Raw genomic sequence first — 24,810 nt, 5'->3', positions numbered from 1 at the left:
GCATGCATCGTCCGGCTTGCAGCCCTACACACACACACACACACACACAACACACACCATGTCCAGCGCGAACAAGTTTATCCCTAACTTCAGCGTCTCGCAATTATCATTATTCCCCCGCTGCACCAAAGGTCACAACGTCAGGCCGGTGGTGGCGGCCGGCCGGCGACCACCATCACCCGACCACCACAGCCACAGATCCGCGAGACACCACCGCCGCCAGGACCGCGAAAGACGCCCGGGCGCTGTGAAGGCATCGCTCTCTCTCCCTCCCTCCCTCCTCCTGCCGTGAACCAAAACTGATGTTCCTGGGAATTCGCCCGACGTATTTCGTGCCCCGTCGCACGTCCGGTACGACGTCTGTACGTCCTGCAATCACCACCTGCATCCACCCCTTGATACACAGACTCTCACGCGTCATGCATCTCCCATCATCGTTGTAACATTCGATCGCCGATTCCTTCTGTTAAACCCAGAAGCATCTCTCTCTCTCTCTCTCTCTCTCTCTCTCTCTCTCTCTCTCTCTCTCTCTCTCTCTCTCTCTCTCTCTCTCTCTCTCTCTCTCTCTCTCTCTCTCATCTTTACCTTATCCAAGGTCCGTGGGGGTGCTATCCACTTCCCATCCCTCGCGTACTGCTCTCTATCCCTCCGTCCCCGCGCCCTTAAGTCCATCGCCATCCCTCACCAGGGACGGACGGGCCGGCGCCTATGAGACACTGGCAGTTCAAGCCTCCCAGGCAAGATCGGGACGGCTCCATTCAACACCTAATTCCCAACGAGTCCCGGCAGTAGGTCCCCAGCACCGAGTACCAGCAGTACGTCCCCAGCACAGAGTCCCAGCAGTACGTCCCCAGCACAGAGTCCCAGCAGTACGTCCGTAGCACCGAGTCCCAGCAGTGCGTCCCCAGAAGTGAAACCCCAGCAGCATGTCCCCAGTAATGAGCCCCAGCATCACGTCTCCCAGGAGCGAGTCCCAGCAGCTGCGAATCATGAATCGGGCGGTGGGGTGAGAGAGAGAGAGAGAGAGAGAGAGAGAGAGAGAGAGAGAGAGAGAGAGAGAGAGAGAGAGAGAGAGAGAGAGAGAGAGACGACGGCGGTCACGACGGAAACCGATACTGTCACCCCCGCCGCGTCCCCCCCCCCCACGACCCCGACCCCGTACACCCCCCGCACATCTGACGTACCCAGCCCCGTACACCACAGGGAATACCCATGACGTGCCCCATCCACGGCCCCCATGACAATAGCCATGAGGTATCCCAACCACAGCCCCCATGAGGTACCCCATCCACATTACAGACATACAAACGTCTTAAGTGGTTTCATTATTTGAATTCTGGTCTGAAATTTGTCATCTTCGAAGTCGCAACATTTCACAACGACAAGTGTCCTCGACGTACCCTACTCAATGTCTCTCGTAAAAAATGAACCCTGGAGTACTTTTGTCTCAACCCCACCCTTTCGAAAGTCTTGTGAACCTTGCCTCAGTAACCCCGGAATTCATACACCTCCCTACACCGAGGAATTAACCAAAAGAGACAGTACCCTCATCAACTCTAGAGGCGCCAATCGTCCCCCTACTGGATAAATCCTGGGGCAGCCCGCTCGTCCACTCAACACACCTTGCCTTAACGAACACTCGTCTTACCCCGTCTTTTGCTGCGCGTTCCTGATGAGGAACTCCTACGACCTATTCTAGACAAGAGACCTGACAAGTACAACAATGCTATCTGATAAAGTACGACCCCCCCCCCCCTAAAAAAAAAACTACGGTTTAAAACAGGAAGAACGCGACAGTAGATAACAAAATTGCATTCTAAAGCAGGAAACACAGCTCTGAAAGAGCCAGTACTGTAAATACGTGTGATAAAAAATACATAATATGAATGAACACGACAAGAAAATACTTATTCGGATATCAACACCTACATCGATATCAACACCTACATCCGCTGGCTCCTCCTTCAGGAAGGCGGAGTCTAAGACTCTCATGCGGGCGTGGCGAACTCACCTGAAGGTGCACTTGGTGACCCGGGGAAAGATGCGTGTCATGGGGTCGACTCTGTTCTCAGGATCCATATCGGGGAAGTTGATGACCTCGGTGCCGTACGTCAGGAAGGTGCCGCCCAGGAAGAGATCGGTGAAGTAGATATTGCCCACCACCACCACCAGACACAGCGCCTCGCACAGGAAGAACCTGCCCCAAACAAGAGGAAATAAGGGAAATAAATATAAGCATGAGAGCAGCGACACACATGCATCGTAAAAAACATACGAATGATCGTATCGTGACGGGCTAGACACGAGAGCAGCAATACATATTAAATTTATTTATTTTACTTTATCGCTGTCTCCAGCGTTACATATATATAAAATTAAATCTTTAAAAAATCGTATCGTGATAGGCCAGACTAGCAACCTCAACAACGCAAGTCTAATATTACTACCCATCTCTGTAGAGTTTGGCTTCGCCTATTTAGTTAATTACCTACCTAATCTAACGACCATCCTTCACGAAGAAAGCAACTTTTAATCTACTCTGAGGAATTATCTCACACCACTAGCCCGCCTTTCGAGTAATTATCCTAACCTAGCATACCTTCCGTGCCACCTAACCTACACAAACCAAAATTCAGAGAACAGCTATGGGCTGGGATTAAGGCCAGCCAGTTTGATCTCAAGCAAAGAAAAGAACCTAACCACCTATGGTCCCAATTTGCTTTCGGAAGCACGAGGAACTATCGTTGTCCAACCCTTACCAAACCCCCCTCACTCTCAGGCGTCAGTTTAAGTTACGCTCGAAAAACCGTTGAAATGAGCAGACGACCGACCGATGCGGCGGCGGCTATAATGCCTCCCCTTTATATAAGTCGGTCAAGGCAAAACTAAATGCCATAATCACATGTTCACGTGTTCGAGGCCACTCTGTAATTGTATTACCGAGGAACTGTTCCTGTGTTCAGCCTTGGCCATACAGGGAGTTGTATAGGTATTGACTAAAATTCTACATCAAATTTTTCCCTTTCAACAGTTTCGTCGCCGATCTCCACAATGGCCCTGTAGTTGTTTTATATAAACTAGTCATGACTATCATGCCATTTTTCAAACTGGCACCATGAATTTATGACACGCTACATCGCAGGTCAATTATGGATCTACATAACTTCAACTACCATTGTTGCACGCTAAAGTTTCCCGTACACAATTAGTAAACCTTAACAAAAGGACTTCATTATACGTGTGCAGGCACCGTACCACAAATTACGATGGCTCTCTCTAACTAAATCCGTTACAAGACACGATTCTCCTGTTACGTGAAAGTACCACACTATCAATCAAGGGTTCTGCTGATGTTCATAACCATGGTTCAGTTATGCTACTCAGCGTCGACGTCAAGGGCAGGGGAAAAATATCTGAGCATCACACCAAAGATCACAGAAGCCACCTTCTATGTACCTTACAAAGGTCTGTGCCACATTCCATTTCAGTTCATACTTTATAAATGATTGGGCTGTTACACAGCGAAGCACACGATCGTTAGCCTATGTTCTATACTACATGAGCAGCAGGGAATCCCAAAAAGAACAGTTTATCTACATTCAGGGAGATTACCATCTGACGTTTATATCCCAAAAATTCACACAAAAAAAGTAAAAGTAAAACTACAAAATCACAATTCAGTAATAATCCATGACATTCATGTGGTGATGCATTCCTTCATGGTTCCCTGGTTCATAGCTGTTAACATATGTATCTCTGAGGTTTACAGTTGAACGTCCTGTTCACATCAAACGAACCAGAGGTAAAGTTTGCCAGCAGAATCACACACTCACTCTCCAACATAATGCACTTAGGTAAAATTGGTGAATTCTGAGATAATTCTGTAAACTGTTGGATAATTCAGTTGCCCGATCCCTGTAAACACTTCTCGTAATATGCAACACTCAAATGCCATGCAACATTTATTGCAATTCAATCAGTGAGGCCCCAGTCCCTTAGTACCTTAATGAAGGACAATCTGTATCCTCTTCCGCGCCACCGCCCACAGGATGGGTAGGAGCGCACGATAAATTCACAGCTCTAGCGGTACAAATCAAGTCCATATCTGTTTGTCAGGAGTTAATAAAAGGGTCTAAATTTACTGTTTTTTCCTCGGCGGCAGATATTAGACGCTGAAGAGCAGTACGGCGCATAACTAACTCGCAGCGAAATGATATACGAGGAAGTCTTTCATTTCATAATTATTGTATTAATAATGACTAAGAATTGGTTTTAATTATCGCTTCTGAGTAATCACGAACCTATAATTCAGCCGCAAGAGTACGAACAAGCAAGACGCACGGACTTCATGGCGGAGGTGGAGTTCGCTGCCTCTCCCTCCCTCCCCAGGAAACAAAATGCCTTTTTTTTCTGTTGTGGAAAGTTGTGGGCGCGGTCACGTTCGCCATTGGTCTGTGACAAAACCTCGTACGTACTTGTGTTGCCCTTAGTGTCATGGCTGGCGGGGGAGAGTAACAAGGAGAAGTGTAAGAGAAAATGTCACGGGTTACATATTTCTTGAACGTTCTTTGACGGTATAATTCTATTATATGATAAGTGAAGTCAATCGTCAAGACTGTAACACAATTCCTGTGCCCGGATAACCTGTACATCCCCACCACAACAAAGCACACACATGCAATTACTAACAACTGGTTCTTCATCAATTACTTCAAGGGACTTGCCAGAGTTGTTGGATACTACCATTTCATCCACTGGAGCGGAGAGACGTTTTACTGGAAACGCTTTCAAACATTAAAACCTTCCAGTTTCAACGTCTGTGTTCCGGCAAGCGCATCACAGGTCTCTTCCAGTCGTTCTAACTAATGTATATTACTGGCTGAATCGCGATGATGCCCACAAATATTCCACCTCAATCACTTCACCGAGATTAAAACGAGCACATCAGTATTTTACGGGAGGCAGTAACTATTCGAATACACCCAGCAGAAATGTTGCGACTCGTTGAAAGCAAACCTTTTTTTTCCAGCATCTGGATTTCCGGTCAACGAATACAATATCGCATCTCATGACAGAAGTATATTTTCATAAGAAGCTGTGAAAAAAATACATCATCTCGTGTGGTGTGTAGTATCAACGACCCCGAGGCCAGGCGGATGAGGGAGTGCTTTTTAACTCCCCTTGGCGCCTGATAAGCAAGGGGGTGGCTTCACACAGACCCTTAACACTCACACGGGAAAAAGAAACTCTTATTGGACTGACGGGAGACAGTACAACTCAGTGCTCCGCCGTTGGCTGAGAGGATACAAAAAAAAAAAAAAAAAAAAAACCGCATCACATCCTTTCTTGTCAGTGTGAGCGAACAGTGGCCGTGCCGTGTACACAGCACAGTGGAAGATAAACTGCCGCCAGAGCCGTTTGGTTGTGTGTGTGTGTGGGGGGGGGGGGGGTTGGTTGGCTGGTGGTGGAGGGAGATGGGGTGTGGGACTGGGAGGGTGAAGGAGGGAGGTAACATCCGACATAGCCTCATCTACACCTACCATACTCTCTCTCTCTCTCTCTCTCTCTCTCTCTCTCTCTCTCTCTCTCTCTCTCTCTCTCTCTCTCTCACTACTCGCCGCCGATGCTGAACTCCGAGAAGTAGATAGAAAAAAAAAAACAGGATCTCCCTCCACTTTCAGCGACGCATGTAGCTTTCCCTGAACGGTAGGTAACCTGATGTACTGTCCTGTACCCTACGTCTCCGGCAACTACAGGAAATGCATCACTTGCCATCAGTGCAACAGGAGCTGCAGGCACCAGCATCTTTTTTTTGGAAACAATCACATCATTATTAGCAACAAAATCCGGACCAGACTTTTTTTTCCTTAGTGTATACCACAGAAATCTTGTTCACACGGTTTGGAGAAGTGAGAGTTATAGTCTCGCCTCTGCATGGCTTCCCGACAGATGAAAAAAAAAAATTGAGCGCACAAAACCGCTAACTGGGAAACGAAACGAACGATGCTCAGTAATGCCAGACAAATCTGGAGGGAGGACATATGGCACGGTGTATAACGCCGACCCCGTAGGCCTACCCTAGGGAGAGGAACAATAAGCCCCAAGGACGGTATCTTGGTTACGATCTCGGCTTTTATATGGTGAGGCGAGAGGGTTTACATGTCCCCAAGTGTCTCCCACACACACACACACACACACACACACACACACACACAACCCTCTTGCCCCCAGGTCAGAACAACGCCGCCTGACAATGCTACTTTAGCCAGACACACATATATGAGAAGCAACCTTCTCTTCTTCCTCTTCGGAAAATCGCTCGTTCAGGGTAAAATTTCGCTTCCACATCAACAGCCAAGCAATGACAACGCTTCTACACATGCAAGCACTAGGATATCAACAGCATTTCGCTGCGAGAAAGTTCCAAGGCTTGTATATGATTTCTAGAACTGTCCGTGTGTGTGTGTGTGTGTGTGTGTGTGTGTGTGTGTGTGTGTGTGTGTGTGTGTGTGTACAATTCACTGGATCATGTAAGTGTAGACGATGAAGTAAATGTTTGCTCCTGCCTATTACCCCTACCTACTACTACCTATTGTATCGACATAACAATATCGTGTATGAAAATCGCAAAGACAAGTAACCATGTCCAAAAGTTGAACTTCTTAAACATCAAAGGATATTAATCATACTCCGATCTAGCGATTGGAGGTTATCCACCACGATTTATGAGCAATAACGAAAAGTTATCTTAAAAAGACAATGAACGAAAGGGAGGGTTGGTTGGACGAAAACAAACGGGAGACAAAACAAGGCTTGTTAAGACACCACAACAAGAAACTTGTAAAAATGGACTGCCTTGAAGAAAGGTCATCACAATACCTCACACAAGTGATGGAAAAGTTGCACAAGTGCTTATTGTGCAATGGAGAGAACACACGCAGCAGTAATGGTCACATGAAGCCCTACATTACAAGACTGCAAGATGGAACTACCAACAGAGGAAGTGGGAAGGAAACCACGTTAGAAAATCAGTGAAAACATCTCATGACCAAACAAGAATCACCTGGTGTATCCCAAATGTCAATAGAAAACGAGACGATTCAAACAGAAAACGGAAACCATCACCGTGGGTGTCAGGTGTCAATAAAAAAAATCATCTCTGTCAATCGACAATTTACATCTTCTGTCCTGCCAGTATACCTCACTATATATACTTAAACACACGATACAGCTGAGCTTACGTTCTTGTTCGTACTGTCTCAGCTATAACAAACTCTCATGCCTAACGAAAATTCCGACGGTCGGATGCCAAAAGCAAGTCGTGGGAAAGTATTAGTTTCCATATATTGCCAAACGAACCGAGGCTGGGCCCCATAGCACACGACATATCAGGCGTAAATAATTTCACGTGCAATGACCGATTGCGGTGGAGTCGGGCGGGCGTCTACCCCACGACGGCGTCGACGGGTAAGGCTTATTAGACGGTGAGGTTGGCTGGGTTACACACACCAGCAGACGACGTGCGGGTCCAACCTCTTCAGTTCTTTCCTCTTTTTATTCTGCATCTCACACTCGCCAGCAGTGGAATCTTTTTTTTTTTTTCTTAAACGTTCGATAATGATGCGCAATATTTATAGTTCTGTGACTCGCCTTGTGGGAGTTTTGCTGCTGTGCTCGTATTCTTAAAAGAGAGTCAAGTAAATCATGGAAATAGCTTGCGTCGTAAAGAATCGTTAACAAACTACTACGTAAGGTAGGTCCTTTCCTCTTCGTTAAACCAAGATCGTTAACTATGTCCTGTTTAATGGACATAGGTGCGTTCGGAATCCTTCATAGTTAGCTGAAGACAGTTCGTTATAATTAGGATATCGTGTCCTTATCCAATGCTTCGAAGACCCAAAATGGCAGTATATAATGTTTCCTAATATCCACCAGTGAGGGAGATTTCAATGCCTTGAAGATGGTAATACCGTTTTTAGGGAAGCGCTCAGCTGAACTGATACTGAAAAAAAAAAAAAAAATCTGGGAAAATTAGCCGCTGCGATGAAAATAAGAAATCCAAATTATTCTAACATTAATCTCAAACTAGCCTCTAAAATTACTGAGGCTAACCTACCTCCACAACATCCTATACACAATCATATTCAAATGGTTGTGACCTTATCCATTCCAGACTAAAATTATGCGTAATACAGCATTACTCTGTGATACAAGTTCTCAATCACGAATAAATATACAGTGAAATCATTAAAATAATGTCAACGAAACTCCTCTGACAGGACCACATGACCAAAGGTTTAATTTTGAATTAAGTAAGCCAGTGCCGTCTCAGCTAGCAAAGAGAGAGAGCATTTACACAGCGAAGAGTAGTTTAGTGCAAAAAATTTTTGTATCTAAAAAATCTTTAGCAATGACGAAAGCGGTTCTGTATCAATCACCTCTACTGCTACATCCCTGTCTGTAGTCTGGTAGCGGATTCCCCGTCACCATGTGCAACCGCATCTGGGAACAGATTCTTAGCAAATGTTGCTACAAGCTGTCTATTTGAGGCACATAACGAAGAAACACACACACACACACACACGACTAAACGTCAATATATGAGGACCCAAACAATCTTATGTTTATATACCGCGTTGTAAACAAACAATCTTGTTTGTATACCTCGTTGTAAACTAATTTTGTCCACTCTGGTGCACGATCGCCACCAACTGGCCAGCCAGTCAGACAGTCAGCAGGTGTCACTGTGCGCTCACTAGCCAGTACACAAAAAGCTTCGTAAAAAAAAGAAAAAAATGCCGTTTTTGTCGTTTAAGTATGAATCTCAAAACGATTCGGCTGTTCACAATGCACGTTTAACAATGCAACATTAAGTTATCTCAGTGTGTGTAATCTACATAAATAAATAGAAGCAAGTCCTTGAGACGTTTATACATTCATGTCCATCAGTGCGCGGGCAAGGCTTCTGCGCGGCCTTAATAATCAACGCGACAAAACTGGTCCTTATTCCCTGTTGTGGTAGTACATTTCCCCTTCCCAAACGCGGCTATGCAGACCGACGTTAAGGATCATCTCCATTAAACAGGGTCGAAGAGAGAGAGAGAGAGAGAGAGAGAGAGAGAGAGAGAGAGAGAGAGAGAGAGAGAGAGAGAGAGAGAGAGATAATCTAGGTACATGACACGCGAGGAACAAAACCACTTTCAATGTAAATTTATTTTCTAACAGGAAAATCGGTACACAAAGCTTCAAAATGCCGCTGATGATGATGATGATACATATTTGCTTCAAAATGCACGCGATGTATATTTCAAGGTATGACGTCAACGAACTAGGATGACCAGCAAGTATTGAAAAATGTTACTTCCTACTCTTGTACTTGACTTGGCCCCGACTCGTAGTATATTATATTGTAAACAATATTATTTTTCATCTTGCAAGGGATGTACTGCCGATTGTACTAAACAATAGAACGGATGGGTTTTAAACGTACAAATAACAACATACCGACTTGCCCGCGGAGACAATGAAAAAAAAATAAATGTTGGAACCTTTCCAAGTTATACAGCCCCTCCCCCCTTAATCCACCACTCACCCTCCCTCCTCTGACTGGCGGCCAGACAGATCAGCAGTTTCAGAGATCCGCTGGGGCGAAGATGTCACTTTACGGTGGTGGGGAGGAGGCGAGTGAAAAGGATATCTTTTTTTTTTTTCTTTTAAGATGGGGCCGTGTGTTCGTCCTACGACAGTGTGCGGGTACGGGAGTGATTAACTACGCTGGCAAGAGTAGGGGTAGCTCTAACCTGTATCGGGGTTCATGGGTGGAGCTAAAAAAACACAAGGTTGAGGCAGATATACAACAAAGTCCTGTATATGGCAGGGCTAGGTGAAGGTCCCTGCCGTCAGCCATCAGCAAGCTGATCGGAGCTGTCCTGAATGGAATCCACCTCTGAGAAGATAATGCTTCATCCTGGCTGTTAACTAAATTAGAAGACCTTGCCCTTCTGTGGCGCTGCTCCGCAGGGTCTTGCCGCATGGGAGAATTGCATACAAGAGGAGCCTTCAGCAAGGTTACTACTACATAAGAGCAAGTTTTTTTTTATCTTTCTTCTTCAGAGTAATGAGACGCCATTTAATTTGGTGAGAATTCCGCCGCAGGGCGTTCTTGCTCTTTAACGACAGTGCTACATGAGATCTCGCTCTTTCGAGACTGTTAACCGTGGTAATATAATCAAGGAAAGACGAAGGAAGAAGCAATGTTTTTTATACTCCCGGATATCAATACAAACTTGGCTTTGCCCCCTCTTGTGAGGGTTTTGCTACAGGGTCTTAGCTCTGCACGGATAATACGACACACAAGAGAAAGCAGCACAGTACAGCATCTTGTTTCCTGAGGGCACATACATAATGTATCCTACTCTGAAGGTAGTGCTATAATATCTTTCATCTACAAGAGCTGGCCTACACGGGATTTTGTTCCGAGACTTAGACATATTAGAAATCTTGCTGTGAATTAGGTACTGTATATAGATTCTTGCACTGTGAGGATTTGTGTTCTTAAATTACGTTAATTTCGGGGGCCTACAGGTTCTCCCCGGCAGCAGCAGCGATACTCCGTTATTACTAAAACCCAACAACCCCAACTGAAAGCCGATACAACTTGGAGGATATTTTTCGGCTGCTCCTAATTTTTTTTTTTTTTTATGCGGACAAACCTACGATACTCCTGAAACTAGTGGGTTGTGAGTTCAACCAACTACCTGCACCGGAGGAAATGACTGCTTGGTCAGAAATCTTGGTGAGAGAGAGAGAGAGAGAGAGAGAGAGAGAGAGAGAGAGAGAGAGAGAGAGAGAGAGAGAGAGAGAGAGAGAGTCTCCCCTGCGTCTTTCGTGGCTAATGTAATCACGCCTGTTATTTGCGCAGTATCTAATTACAGCACTCGATCCATCATCTGGAGAGGAGAGGAGAGAGGAGGCCCAACCTTATTATACGGCCCGGACCTAACCTCGCTGCGCTTGGATCTTTAGACTTGCCTGCCTAACTAAAGTTACTCTCCAGCACGGAACCCCTACCGCAGCCGACGCTAAGTAGGTTAAGATGCTAACTTGTACAGGCGTAAGACTTGACGTAGCTCCCAATATCGACAGAAGTAGCTCGCTAGGCTATGCAGTTACCTCCTCTATTATACTGTGCCAAAGGACGCATGGTATGATAACTGGGTAGCTAGGCCAAAGAATTTACATCCGCATTAGGACACCCTATTTATGTAAATGACATACAAGACGGGTTACGATAAGTAAACTCCACCGTCTACAAACACAAGCATGTCTACGCAGACGATTCAATAAGGTGGACATAATAAACAATATATACCTTACTTCCTTCATGGCTGAGCCATGTGATCTCCAAGCTGAGCTAAGCTACGCACTATATATGCTTAGAACTGGCTAAGCTACGCACTTTATACATGGGACTGGCTAAGCTACGGACTTTATACATGGGACTGGCTAAGCTACGCACTTTATACATGGGACTGTCTAAGCTACGCACTTTATACATGGGACTGACTAAGCTAAGCACTCTAAACTTTGGACTGAACTAAGCTAAGGGATGCAATTTATACTTAGGAATAATATGAGTTAAGCTTTGAAAGCTTACACATCGTAGTCAGCCAAGGAAGCCAAGGCACAAACTGAATGAGAAAATGGCAAACTAGAAACTGACTGACGAACAAGGACGTCTCCCGGCCTCCATATTCTCGAATGTGGTCAACACATTTCTCTGTCTTGATTCAAAACATCGCTTTCTGGGCGATAGTGGGAAAAGGCTTTCAACCCTCGTGGCACATATTTTTATTTAATTCTATCAGTGTATTTACTCAAATAAACCAGACCTACGCGCGTCTTGAACATTACCAATTGAACCGAGACTACGTAACCGTCATGCGACTTCCTATCCACTCGCAGTACAATGTATTCTACTGGCCTTGCCATGACATTTTTAGTCAGGCTGTTGTAGTTTTCTTGGAGAATTCTGCCGACCTTAAGAAGTCACAAATACCACGGCAAAGCCAACAACATGACAATTTTAAAGTTTAATGATAATTGACTTGAATTCCAGTCAGAACTGTCGTTTTCGTTCAATAAAATATATATATATATATATATATATATATATATATATATATATATATATATATATATATATCAGAGTACATAAAAGCGAAGAATAACGATGACTGGCTTGGGTTACTTAGATGTTTAAGTCTTGTCAACCGCCAAGGTAATTCATGTCGTCAAAGTCAAGCTTTTACCACCTTCATCAGGCGTTACAGGTAAATGCAAGACCACATACATATCTCACTATGTACTTACTACACTTGGCCTTCATTTCTATCATCTGTCAAGGTCATTCATTAAAGCTACATCCACCGACCCCCCCCAAAAAAAAAAAAATCATTCAGATCTTCCTGACAAGTTAAATACCATTCTAAGGCCATACACTGACTTTGCTACAATAATCGTAAAAAAACCAGTTATGCACGTAAGAAGAACGTCAATCATTTATATTCTGCGATGTTGTTTGCTGTTCTGCGAGTCTAAAAAGAAAACTTTAACGTCATGATACAATTCCCCGAAGAAACGGAGTCAATAAAACGAAGAAAATGCGAGGTCTGGTGACAGGTTTCTCCCCTTTTGTGATCGAGCAAAGAAGCAACAACAACGGTCTCTGCCCTCGCAAGCACAATAGACGAGACAGCTTCCTGAGTCTGGCGGTTTGGTGGTCTTGCGTAATATGTATAATGAAGCAACTAATTGCCCCATGCTATTCCCAAAGGTTAGAGAAGGGTTACTACAGGCATCTGCGGACGTTATCTACCTAAAGGAAAACTGATAACATCCCTCTAGCCGAAGGACCCAAGGAGAAATGATAAACACCAGGACCTCTCCGTGGGTTCGATGATTCCTGGCGCTCATAATGATATCGGACAACACATTGTGTCTGTGGGAATGACGCTCACACAGCTCACTGTAAGTACCACTGACAGAAAGATCCTTCAATGCATCACCGAGGTTAAACAACTCTACGTGCAATATAACTTAATTTAAAGTAGTTTAAAATTTTTTTAGAGTATTTAGAGTAAATATCCCTCATGCTGAAGAATATCGACACACCATCACCACAAAACATGAAACGTTTTCTAAAATAGGTAAGAAGAGGTTTCCTCCAGTTACATCAGCCCCAGCCGTGCCGTATGGAGTTTGGTTTGGCTCAGGACTGCTGCCACAAACAGTCTGGTACGTCAGGTTTGCACGAGGATATACATATACCCTCGATAAAAGCCAGGAGCGAGGGCTGGTGGTGGTGACGGACGCCAGAGAGAAACCTCGCATTACTTATGGTTAACCCACCGAGGTTAGCCAACTCCCTTGTTAAATCCAGGATGAAGGTTACCTTGAACGGGTGTCTGTGCCCAGGCCTGAACAGCTCCATGACTGTACCCGTGGAGTTTAGACAGCTTCCCGGCTGTAACCATGAAGCTTAGATAGCTTCCCGGCTGTAACCATGAAGCTTAGATAGCTTCCCGGCTGTAGCCATGAAGCTTGGAAAGCTCCCTGGCTGTACCCTCGAAGTTTAGAAAGCTCACTGGCTGTACCCATGGAGGTCCTCCGCTGTACCCAGTGATACACTGGACAGCTCCAAGCTGTGTATATGTACACAAACCTACAGTACATCCTACCAAGACAGCTCCAAGCTGTGTATAATATGTACACAGACCTACAGTGCATCCTACCTATTCACAAGGCGTAAGCATTGCTTATATATATTTTTTCAATATACTTTACTCGTGATGTTTCTGCTATTGTGGCAAACGGTTAAACCTATCCACAAAATTGTGGACGCTTGTCTCTAAAACCCCTACAGGACCAATTCCTTCAGTCACTTCTCTGATCAGTGACGGGGGTTTGAAGGCACGGCTCGCACACCTACATATCCTATACAGCCTAGCTCATGTTATACATGATCAACCGGTAATATTCTTATCTCGAACACAACTGACCACCGACCTTTAAAGCAATGGTTTTTTTTTTTTTCCCGTATCCACAGTGCAACACGCCTCAGCTCAACCACTGTGAGAGTTTGCCTCGTATCCTTAACATACTGCGAAGGGCATCGTCTTGATAGAAATAACTGTACATCCGCAGAGCCAAACTTGAGTGTTTGATGTTTTTGGGTAAATATAACCTAGGAGAGGGGGGAGGAAGTTGACAGCCCCCAAACCCTACATCCCTAAACGGACAGTGATGGTACAAGAGAATAAAAAAAAAAACTACAGTTTGTTGTAACGAAAAATGTAACATAACTAGCCTGTGAGTACTTCCTGTTTTCCGAGATATTTCTGTCACACGCAATTGTGTAATTTTCAACCACTGGGGCTTATCATGGCAACGTCGCTCAAATACAAATCATACATTCATTTTGGTAGTAAACTTTAAAATGCATTCAATTTAATAAAGATCCGTCAAGGAAACTGTGTTAAAACAGGAAATCTAAACGTTTCTGTCAAAACCCACAAACAATTGGGAGGACAATGCAGCCCCTTGCAGTATCTGGCAACCAAACAACGAAAGATGCAGGAGTTTACGTAACTGGCATGATTCCATAGCTCAGGACCAGTCACCAGTGTCTGCTTGGTCCTTGAAACATCTTGCACACCCGAAGGTGTCCACGATTATTCGACTGATGGTCATAACTTTAGGTTGATGGTGTTAATGACCACTGGAAGCTGACAGTTTTTTGTTATTGTTGATTGCAAATTGATAATAATGGCCTCAAAAAATGACAGTTGATAGACGTAATAATATCACTTCATTGGTTCAGTTCTTTGTGGTATATCTACGTCATAGGCCTTTAAATCGGATACTCTAAATCTGAAGCACCTAGGTTACACAATCATAAACAACGGGATTATTATGCCATGGGGCTCAGTACAGTGCACTACACCAGCAAGGACGACGTGGAAAAACAAGGCCTATATGCTGCGGCCTTCAACAGTGTGGTCGAAAGCCAAACTGTACCGTACAGGGCAGATTTGAGCTAACAAAAGCATCGTTAATCATACTTTAGTGAGCTATTCCACGCCGCCATTATTATGCAAATACTATAATTGTACCTAATAAAACCACAGGTCTGTAAAACCTTTCCTTGGCTAATTCTCTTAAATTCTGATGAAATCTAATTGGTTATTCACACCGTGCTCACGAGGAGGTAATGCTAAATACAAACGTTTTTAACCAGCTTCCTTCACATTTAGTCTCTCGAAATCTACACATCCCTAAATGGCATTCCCTAGTATATACTCTCCCACAGTCGTTTACAGCAAATCTATTCAAAATCTATTTAACAGGAGTGTATATACTACAATCATTTCACCATTCTTTCTCCATCATCAGAGGTCACACAAGATGTACAAAACATAGTTTGTGGTGTCCGATAATGTTACCTAAGGCCATCGCCACACGTAAGCCCTGAGGGCCCCAGAACAAACGGGCTGTGTAATGTGACTGGCCCGTAATGGAGACGAAGTTAGGCCAAGCGGGCGGTCGTGCTGGCCACCGATACAATGACAAGCAGAACCCCAGTGTGTCATTTGAACTTCGGCGATCACGTTTGCGGGTGTACCAATCCCGCACTGAAGGAACGCCCTAATCCAACGCATATAATTCCAAGCGCCAGTCTACTGGGAAAATGATGTATAAATAACTTTCTATTTTCAAGCTGAGTTACATAAGACACGCTTCTGGAGACCATGTTGCTAATACATGGCATTCGTCTTACCAGGCTCACTTAAAACTGAGAAATGTGTGACAGAAATGCATGCACTTGCGTTAATTTCTCTTAATATCACTTGTATTTCTGTCGCCCTTTTCTACAAAAATATGTTCCTAGGTCACCGAGTTTCGACAGACTTGAACCAGTAAACCTGCATAGTGGTCACATATCGAACAGGACATGTACGTCGAAGCGTATTTGCGATCCTCACCTCTACCCTCCGTTACACATGACGGTATTTATAACTAGAGGTTTTACATTACATCCTAGGAGACCCTAATTGCCTAGCTCGCAACCGCGTCAGATTATGAAGGCTGACAGGGATACCTTAACTGGTATCTTCTTCTGTAAGCAAGATAAAACAGTCGTAATATCATTTCATATCAGAAAGACTTCTCTTTTAATGCTTCTGGCAGCAGTCAGCACCATATGTTTTTCTGCTCGCCAACTCAGCATCCATCGGTTTAGCAAAAAGGAAATTACTTTCACGCGGTCTTGCAAATGAATAGGCCTCCCCTCCCCCCTGAGACCCCTCTCCACCTGCCACACCCTCCGGAAGGGGAGTTAACACTGTCACCCACCCTGCCAAGTGACACAAAGTACGTCTTTTCGTAAGTGACGTGGCGACCCTATGACAAGGTTAAAAATATTCGTGAATAACTTGGTCTTCATTCCCCTGACTTAAGTTAGTTTCCGAAGACAGTCTCTCCCTACGGGCTCAATTTAGGGCCAAATTATACCGTTTCCACTCGTCATTCGCACTTTTTAACCACTGTGAATTATACAGTCTCGTGTGGGCCCAGTCACAGCCAGTGGAGTGAGGGCTGCGACTTTAACCTTCAACTCGTCACCAAGCGTGTCACCCAGCATCCGAAGTCTTCGGTCATCTTTCGCAGTTTGTTGTTTCTGGCCGATGTGCATTCTCTCCTTAATCTTCCTCTCTGGAGTTTCATATCAGTTCTTGGTAGAGGAAAACGAGCGTCGAAGCACCTACTGTAGGTAGTCGCAACCGCTTCTCCCCAATGATCCGAGCTCTTTCGTTGCCACAAATACCAAAACGAGCGGAAAATCACTAAATGACACTCTTACGTTTTCCTCTTCATCCTATTTTACGAGTTCCAGCAGTTGACAGCTTCGATACGCTTAGAAAAGCCAGAACACATCATGATGTTGAGGTTCGTCAGCTGAATAGCAGATAGGAGCTCAGCGGTGAAGACGAAGCAGTTGGATAGGCTACCTCCTCCGACAATCTTCCTACACATCTGCATAAATCCTGCGCCATTACTGAATTTGGAGAACATCAGTGTGTGTTTCTGTTGTTACCCTAATCATCTGAAATGTGTTGCTACTTATCTCTACTTAACTTCAATCTTCAGTTCTTTCCCTCTTCCGCAAGTCAACCGGATCCTTAAACACTGCGACTGAAGTGGACGAGTCAGAAATGCGGAATCTACGAGGCACTTCAACTGGTAAAAATTTTGCGATTTCATATTTGAGGTCTTGTAGCTCAATTTACAAAATGACTGCTAATCCGACCACGAGTCAATCACACCATCGTATAACTTGGAGGCTATGGATTTCTTTTTAAACCTGGTGCAACGAGGAAATCAGGTTCATACAATGACGCAACTGAAGTTGGTTCGCTCCTGGTAAACATTAGGCTGCGTTTTGAAGGGTCGCAAGGCTCCAGTGCAGATATACCAACCGGAGACTTGGGAATAATGTTCATAAATATGCCTCTGTCTTGAGATTTATGACTTAGAATAAATATCGCTGGTTACGTCTACCTAATCCAGAAAAATGAACGGGAATTCAACACACCACAATCGTCTTTCAGAAGCTAAACGTTGCTTGCTGAAAAAGATATCTTTTGGGCTACACAACTAGGCCATGTATGAGTTTGTAGGGTCAATATCCTTTTTATATTTTGATAGGATATAGACATATAACTTTTTAGCTGCAATTCTGATTCTCTAAAGAAATCACTTAGAAATTAGCCGACGACATTTTTTCATTTGCAAGTTTTCAAATCTATCACAAACTGTAACTATGAGCTTTCTCAACAACCTAGATCCAAGTGACCTCAATGCACGTATCAATACTTGGCCACAGTGTGTAACAATGTGCAATTTCTCCGTAGAATTTCAACTAAATAATCTTGCTTTCCGAAAAATATTTTACCGGTTTTCTTCGGTTCTCCGTTTATCTATCTAATCATTCTTTTTATTTTTGTTCAAACAACAGCACCTTAAAGACCAATGTATGATGGTTATTAAATCATGAGCTCCTAGGGTTTACGATTCGAGTTAAGTCCCTTTCAGCCATTCATTGCTGGAGCCACGTCAACATCTGAATACTACAATTAGTCGTTATATATATATATATATATATATATATATATATATATATATATATATATATATATATATATATATATCTATGCACACATAACAAGAAGTTGGTGTGATTTCTGTGGCCAGATACAAGCAAAGCCTTCACCTCAAGTGGTGAAAGAGAGACGGACTCAATGCTAAATAAAAACATCAAGGGTATGCTCGCCTTTTCAAGAGCTTGTTTACACCAACCGTAGTCGTAACGAAGTCGTGGAGTGGGTATCAAATAATAAAGTGAGTCATTAGTAGTACCCGAGGCTGTTCATGATCATTCTAAATCACTACGATAAGGCGTATACGAACAAGTCAAAAATCACGATTCTAATCAATTTAAATCATCCTGTTTTCCGAAGAAAAACAGTTCATGCAATCTACATTTTATCTTAATTTCTAGAAGCGTCAGATATGACCGGGAAATTGAAGACACTTAAGATTACTATACCAGCCAGCCAGCGAGGTACGAGCACAAGTGTGACGTCAACTTCACACATCTTGCTAGCTCACTGGAGCTAGATTTCGCAGGGACTAATGGAATCACGTCATTTATCCAATTCATTTATTTTTTCGAGGAGGATAAGCGAGGGCTATACAACTGTGCTCGCCACAAAAAGTTCAAACACAGGTCAAACATGTTGTTAATGTGAATATGGTCTAACAACCATCTTCAATAAATGAAGTTGTTATAAGATTTTTACGGGTTTATTGGTTATAAGTTATCGATGGTGGCCCTAACGACTCGGATAGTCGAGAGGCTTAAAGCCCAAACAACCAGTCCAAAGGCCCGTATATACAATGAATATGGTATACGACCTTAAAATCAACTTAAGCATCTGAGGGTAGGGAAGCATCCGAATTCTTATTCCCAGAGGGGAAAAGAGGGAATGAGGTTAGCGGCCCCCACGCCCAAAGCCGTGGCTGACCTAATTTAAGGTCACAACGTCAATCAGCGTAAATGGTAAGGTCAGAGCTTATGACTTCGAGCTCATCCAGCTACATGTGACCTTTGCGACAGTAGTCTCGCCTTCTCGTCTCCATCTAGTACGCGACAGCGTGCCGGACTCGACTCGTCTCACATCCCAGCCTACAATGTTGTGCATCTTCCATGGACCGCCTATGTGACCTGACATGGCCGCTCCTGATATACCTTGGGCATCAATAAGGGCCCAGGCACTCAAGCAATCGACTTGCCTAAGACAACAGACGAGCAAAACGTAACCAACAAGATGTTGAACCAATCTCAAGCACGATCAATATTGTCTTACAATTTGAAAATCATTTATCTTTAATGTGTGTCTGAAAGTTTTCTACGAGTCATCACTAATAATAGTAATAATAATACTGATACTAATAATACGGGTAACTACATTTCAAACCATGAATAAATCAGTAAACAAATCTAGAATATCCAAACATTCATAAATGCCAACGACCGTAAAATGATCCAGTGTTAGTTTACAGCCTCGCCGCCAACACCAGCTGCTGCTAGTTACATAAACAGTGGTGCAAGATAAGGGTGGAGGCAATGCCTACTCATCTATTCTATGTATGCGGATGATGACTACAGCCCCACTTCACCGTTGCATTACATACCACCGTCTGAATGCTTAAATTCATTGCACTTAAGCTGAATACAGAGTCGATGTGCAGTCATGACATCCGCGGACTTTCGAAACAGGAATACCACTTTATCTAACCTACACTAATCGCATGCACTATCATCTACAACACTGATCAGTTCTTCCATCTAACTACACATAAACGCCCACTTTCATAGAAAACGTAATGCCCTCCAATAGCAAGGATTCGATCCCCGTACCATTTGCGTGATAAAGCATACACAAACCACTTGGCTATGGCGAGTGGTTAGTGTACCCAGCCACCACACACATGATACGGTGTTCAAATCCTTGCTGTTCCGAGGGCATTGTGAAACAAATACTTCATTTATCTTACGCCTTAGTCGAAATATACCTGCTTACGGATATGACTGACTAAAATCAAAAACGACTTAACAAAACAGCTAAGATCAACTGACACTGCTGCTTCTCTGATCAGTTCCACTCCTCGAATATCTTCGTTGGGTAGTCCATAATTTTTCTCACCCCTGGAAGTACCGAGGTTAACATATAAGGGCTTCGAACGTTCGAGGATTTCTCAAGGTATTTAAAGCACATCAGTTTGGTTTCAATGGTGATATACCAGTCTAAAATTCCCATCATGCCAAATGGGGATAATTCTTTAAGCGTAGGATGGGGTCCATGCCTTCCAGGACACCTTCGCACTCCTACCTAATTTCCCTTCCGTGTTTTGTCTCTCTGAATACACCGGAAACAAGAGAGATGGTCACCAAATTTTTGGCAAACTAGCAGCTGTGTTACCTGACTTTTCTGGAGCAAAACTCTGGGGAGGAAAAAAAAAAAAGGGTTAAAAAAAATCACCAATGTTGATAATGTTTAGTCCATCGGAATGACACCATGAATTTGCTTTCACAGAGTAACACAGAGATAACCTAGTACTCTGCAGGCTAAAATCAAGCGCGGTAAGAGACGAACGCAAGATGACTTGTTCGACAGTGATAGCAGGGAACTACTTCAAAATCGCGACAAAACAGTGGCATTAAACAACATTACAGCGAGCGCACACCGCCAATTTCGTGTCGCTCACATAATTCAGCGTCAACCAAGTTCACGGCTTAAAACCATGGGCACCATTCTTCCGCTAAAAGAAGTAATAAGCATACCCACTTACAAATCAAAGCCATTTTCGCTACACATTTCGATGGGAGTTAATTTTCCAAGTGACGAGTTTTAATTCCTACCACAGAACAAAGTTCTGTGTAGTACAAGATATAGCTGGGCCACCTCATACAATAACTTATTCGAGGGCCAATTCTTAGAAGGGAGAGTTAATAGCAAAGAGCAAGTGTCATACGATACTACAATTATCCTGTAGGGTGAACACACACACTGTGTACACACACACGTTCACCCAACCCATGCGTTCATCAGCTCCTCGGGGACGGTCGATAAATGGGTATTTGGCTTCGGCCGAGGTGTGTGTATACATAAACGATGAAAGACATGGAATGTACATAAACAAGGTTAAGACAAGGAACGACACGAGTGTACTAGTCTCTTTAACTACAACACACAAAGGGTAATCAGCAGCAGAAACACAGTTTCTCCCACTAACACAAATAGTAATCATACATAAAGGCTGTCTTATGTAAGTTCATAGTACACAGAATCAATATTAGGCAAAAACAAAGTAATTTCAAGGACGACTAAAATCACTGGACGTGGACGAGTTGACATTCATGGGTTTCATAAGCAAGTAGGAGCGAAGTAGGAGGGTGATAGACATAATAAATCACAAATGATTCTTGGATTGGAAAAACACCATAATCCTCGTAAAGAGGAAGGGGTCAGGAAGGAAGTAATGATGATCAAAAGACTCCTCAAGGATATGAGCATGCCAAAAGCATTTTTATTTTTATTTTTTTTGCATAAATACATGAGAATTGGTGGATATAACCAGGACAACGAGGGACGACCAGAAACTCTTACAACTAAATTAGAATTATGTTGCCAGAAGGTGCTTAATTAAAGTGGCTAAACTTGGAGACACAAGAATTCAGTTGTCAGGAACTGCAAAGGACATCTATCTATATCATTCGGTGCCGGGACAAATGACCTGTCTACAAATGTTTCTACACGAACGGACCCATCCTACAGTCCCGGAAATTGTTTGGGACCAAATTTTCATAAGATGCACAAACAGGCCCCCTTCCTGTACCTGATGAGTAATACGTGCTAGGGTACAGGGGAGGAATGACGACGTAAAGAAGCGCACAGAATGCTGGACAGGCAGACTCCATACCGTCGCGACTCAACGAAGTGACAGATCTTGGAGTATCAATGACAACCACTCTCAGCGAACTATCATCTTCCGAAGACAAGTGGAAATAGGAAAAATCTCTTACTCCTCTTTACAGGGGCCTAATACTCTAACGAATAGGTTAATACAGAGTACTGCTAAGATCTTTCACGGAGGAGAAATTGCAGAATTAGAAAGTATGCAAACATCTTTTGCGGCCAGCAATGACGCGGTGAGGGTTCTGAACAATTGAAATCACTAAGGCTGTATTCTCAAAAGGGCAGACGGGAAGGGTATGTCATGATTCACACATGAAAATCAGGGGCCCAAGCTGTTCAAGACGTTGTCCACAAGCCATAAGAAGCACTGCAGGCTGGCTGTACGGTGGAGAAATTTAAGAACTCTGAAAATCTTTTTGCAATGTGTACCTGAGCAGCCGGCCAGGTTGCGGTGGCTACGTGGGTATGCGGGGTCGTGGTCTTCAACAGCCTGTTCGATCAGAGAAATTTAACTGCATGGGCTTGGCTCATACTGTTGGGAGAAACGATCTCCGAAGACATTGTAAGGTACGCGAAAGTAACCTAGCCTAATCTAGCTTATACCATATAAATCTGTGGGAAAATCTTTTGACCAAAAACTTTCATTCAGAAACTGAATAATGATGGTTCTATCTTCTAGTCTTCCAGCTACACAACACTTAATAATTTCAGGCGAAACGTTATATAAAAATGGGCAACCGAAGGTTTCAGGGTAAGATGATGTAAGATTCGTGACCGGCGGCGCTCGGTCTGTGTAATGAACTCTGACCTCTAGGTGCAAGTGAAGGTCAAGCAAGGGAAAGGGAAAAGCCCGTTGTCAGGCGCAGATACACCACACACTACTCACCTTTTATCATACCCAACAGAGGGAAGATTGTCATAATACCCCCAACACTGTGTCATTACATTCGTATCACTAACTTGTTTCAAGTTAACTTCCACCGAGATCCAACGACAGGGTTCGCTTGTAAGACGGCAGATACTAACATCATCAAAGTAGTGCACACATGGTACCTAACATGGCATGCTCAACTTCAAACCAAACTCTTAAACTGTAAGCTAACCATTGTATCACTATTAAACCATAAATGTCACTCACAAAATATAAACTAATAGGTAAATACGACAGGCGCGTGGACATGTCCATTCACCTTATGACCCCACCTGTACCTATGGTATGAAACATGAAACCAATGATTACCTCTGCTCTAAGAACCAATATGCCTTACCATCCTTAACTCTATCAGACCGTTGCGCCGTGTTTTATCTCTCGTGTTTGTCTGAAATCATGTTCTACTCTAACGGTGACTAAGACAAAATAAAAATATTACACACACAAAATTACCAGAATCTTCTTATCAATTTCTTTTAGCTCATGCATTTTCTTACGCCGATAAGTATTCCTGTTGAAAAATTACAGCCTAATATCAAAATTTATGAAACTCATTAAGAGAGAGTCTACGTTTTCCCATTTAACACTATCAATGAGCATTAATTGGACATGCAGTTTTCAAAGCTCCATTCAGACCACACTTAACTAACAACTATTCCACGAGAATGGTAGAGCAATTAGCTAAATATTTTCCCAATACATCACTGCAATGACTTATTACCGTTATAATGCTTTCCAAGGACATCTCAACAAATTTAAAGCTCCGTTTTTTGGGGGAGAGGGGAGGAAGTTTGCTTACCTAATTGCCCAGTTCATGTGCATGTGGAGGTGTCTGATCATATACTGCGAGAGGATTTTGTGCTTCTTGAATCGTGCGTTCTCGTCCATGGTCAGCTTATCCAAACCCGCCAGAATGGTGGTGAACAGGCCTCCTTCCATGTTCTTCCACAAGTACCGAGGTACATAGAACATGATGGCCTGCAGCACCAAAACAAAAGGGACCCACTGGTAGTATGCGTGATACACAATCTCGTCTTCATCCTCGTGAGGTCCTACGCCCGGGTAGGATACGCCGTCCCCTAAGGGCTTGGCCCAGTGTCTAGGCACGCTAAATGTTGACATGATGAAACAGAAGGTGTTAAGGACGCCAGTGGGCACGGCCTTGGAGATGCACTGGATCGGGGCACCGATGAATTCCTTCGCCGTTACGAGGGCGCCGGACACAATAAACACAACGAAAGTCACTCGGTAATGGAGGTGGAACACTGCGTTATCCACCTGTGCGTTGTGTTTTTTTAAGATTTTCGCGGCTGCCAAATATTTCATCATTTTGGCGGCTTTAAAGAATCACTCCAGCCACGAAAAAATATATTTAACTTAATATACTGCCGATTGTCAGTGTACAATCAACAACTTGGCTGCAGCATAGACAGCGATACAGCTTTCTATGTAAATATATCACTAAGTCAACATGAAGAAATAAATAAATAGAGGATCCCCACTGCACACTAAGAAACGTCACAAACCATCCACACGCCACTGCCAGACTGACCAGCTGACGGATTCAGACCCCAGCTACACCCGACCCCAAGCAGTTTTCAACTAGTCAATTTTCATTCGTTATATCGCCCAAATTGCCTGATATTCTATCCTGTAAGTACTATAAGAATCTCAGCTTGGGAAGGTGCTTTTGTTTCAGTTGGAGTTTACCTTACTTTACCCTTGAAAATAACAATAACCGACGTAAGACAAATACGACAAGGACGGTAGACAAATGAC

The 24,810-nt window shown here is 43.6% G+C and overlaps 1 protein-coding gene across 1 annotated transcript in view; it reads right to left on the bottom strand.

Moving 5' to 3' along the window:
- Positions 1-24,585, bottom strand: part of LOC139751022 (innexin inx2-like) — a 55,960-nt gene extending 31,375 nt beyond the window's left edge. Inside the window, exons 1-2 of the mRNA XM_071666104.1 lie at positions 23,831-24,585; positions 2,012-2,197 (exon numbers count right to left, since the gene is read on the bottom strand). Of these exons, the coding sequence (XP_071522205.1) occupies positions 2,012-2,197; positions 23,831-24,360 (716 nt within the window). The 5' untranslated portion in view covers positions 24,361-24,585. The remainder of the gene's footprint in view (positions 1-2,011; positions 2,198-23,830) is intronic.
- Between the last annotated feature and the right edge of the window lie 225 nt (positions 24,586-24,810).

Source organism: Panulirus ornatus, chromosome 10 (genome assembly GCF_036320965.1).
Source record: "Panulirus ornatus isolate Po-2019 chromosome 10, ASM3632096v1, whole genome shotgun sequence".
Taxonomy (NCBI): Eukaryota; Metazoa; Arthropoda; class Malacostraca; order Decapoda; family Palinuridae; genus Panulirus; species Panulirus ornatus.
The sequence above is the reverse complement of the archived record's forward strand: the minus strand, read 5'-3'. Positions and strand labels throughout refer to the sequence as shown.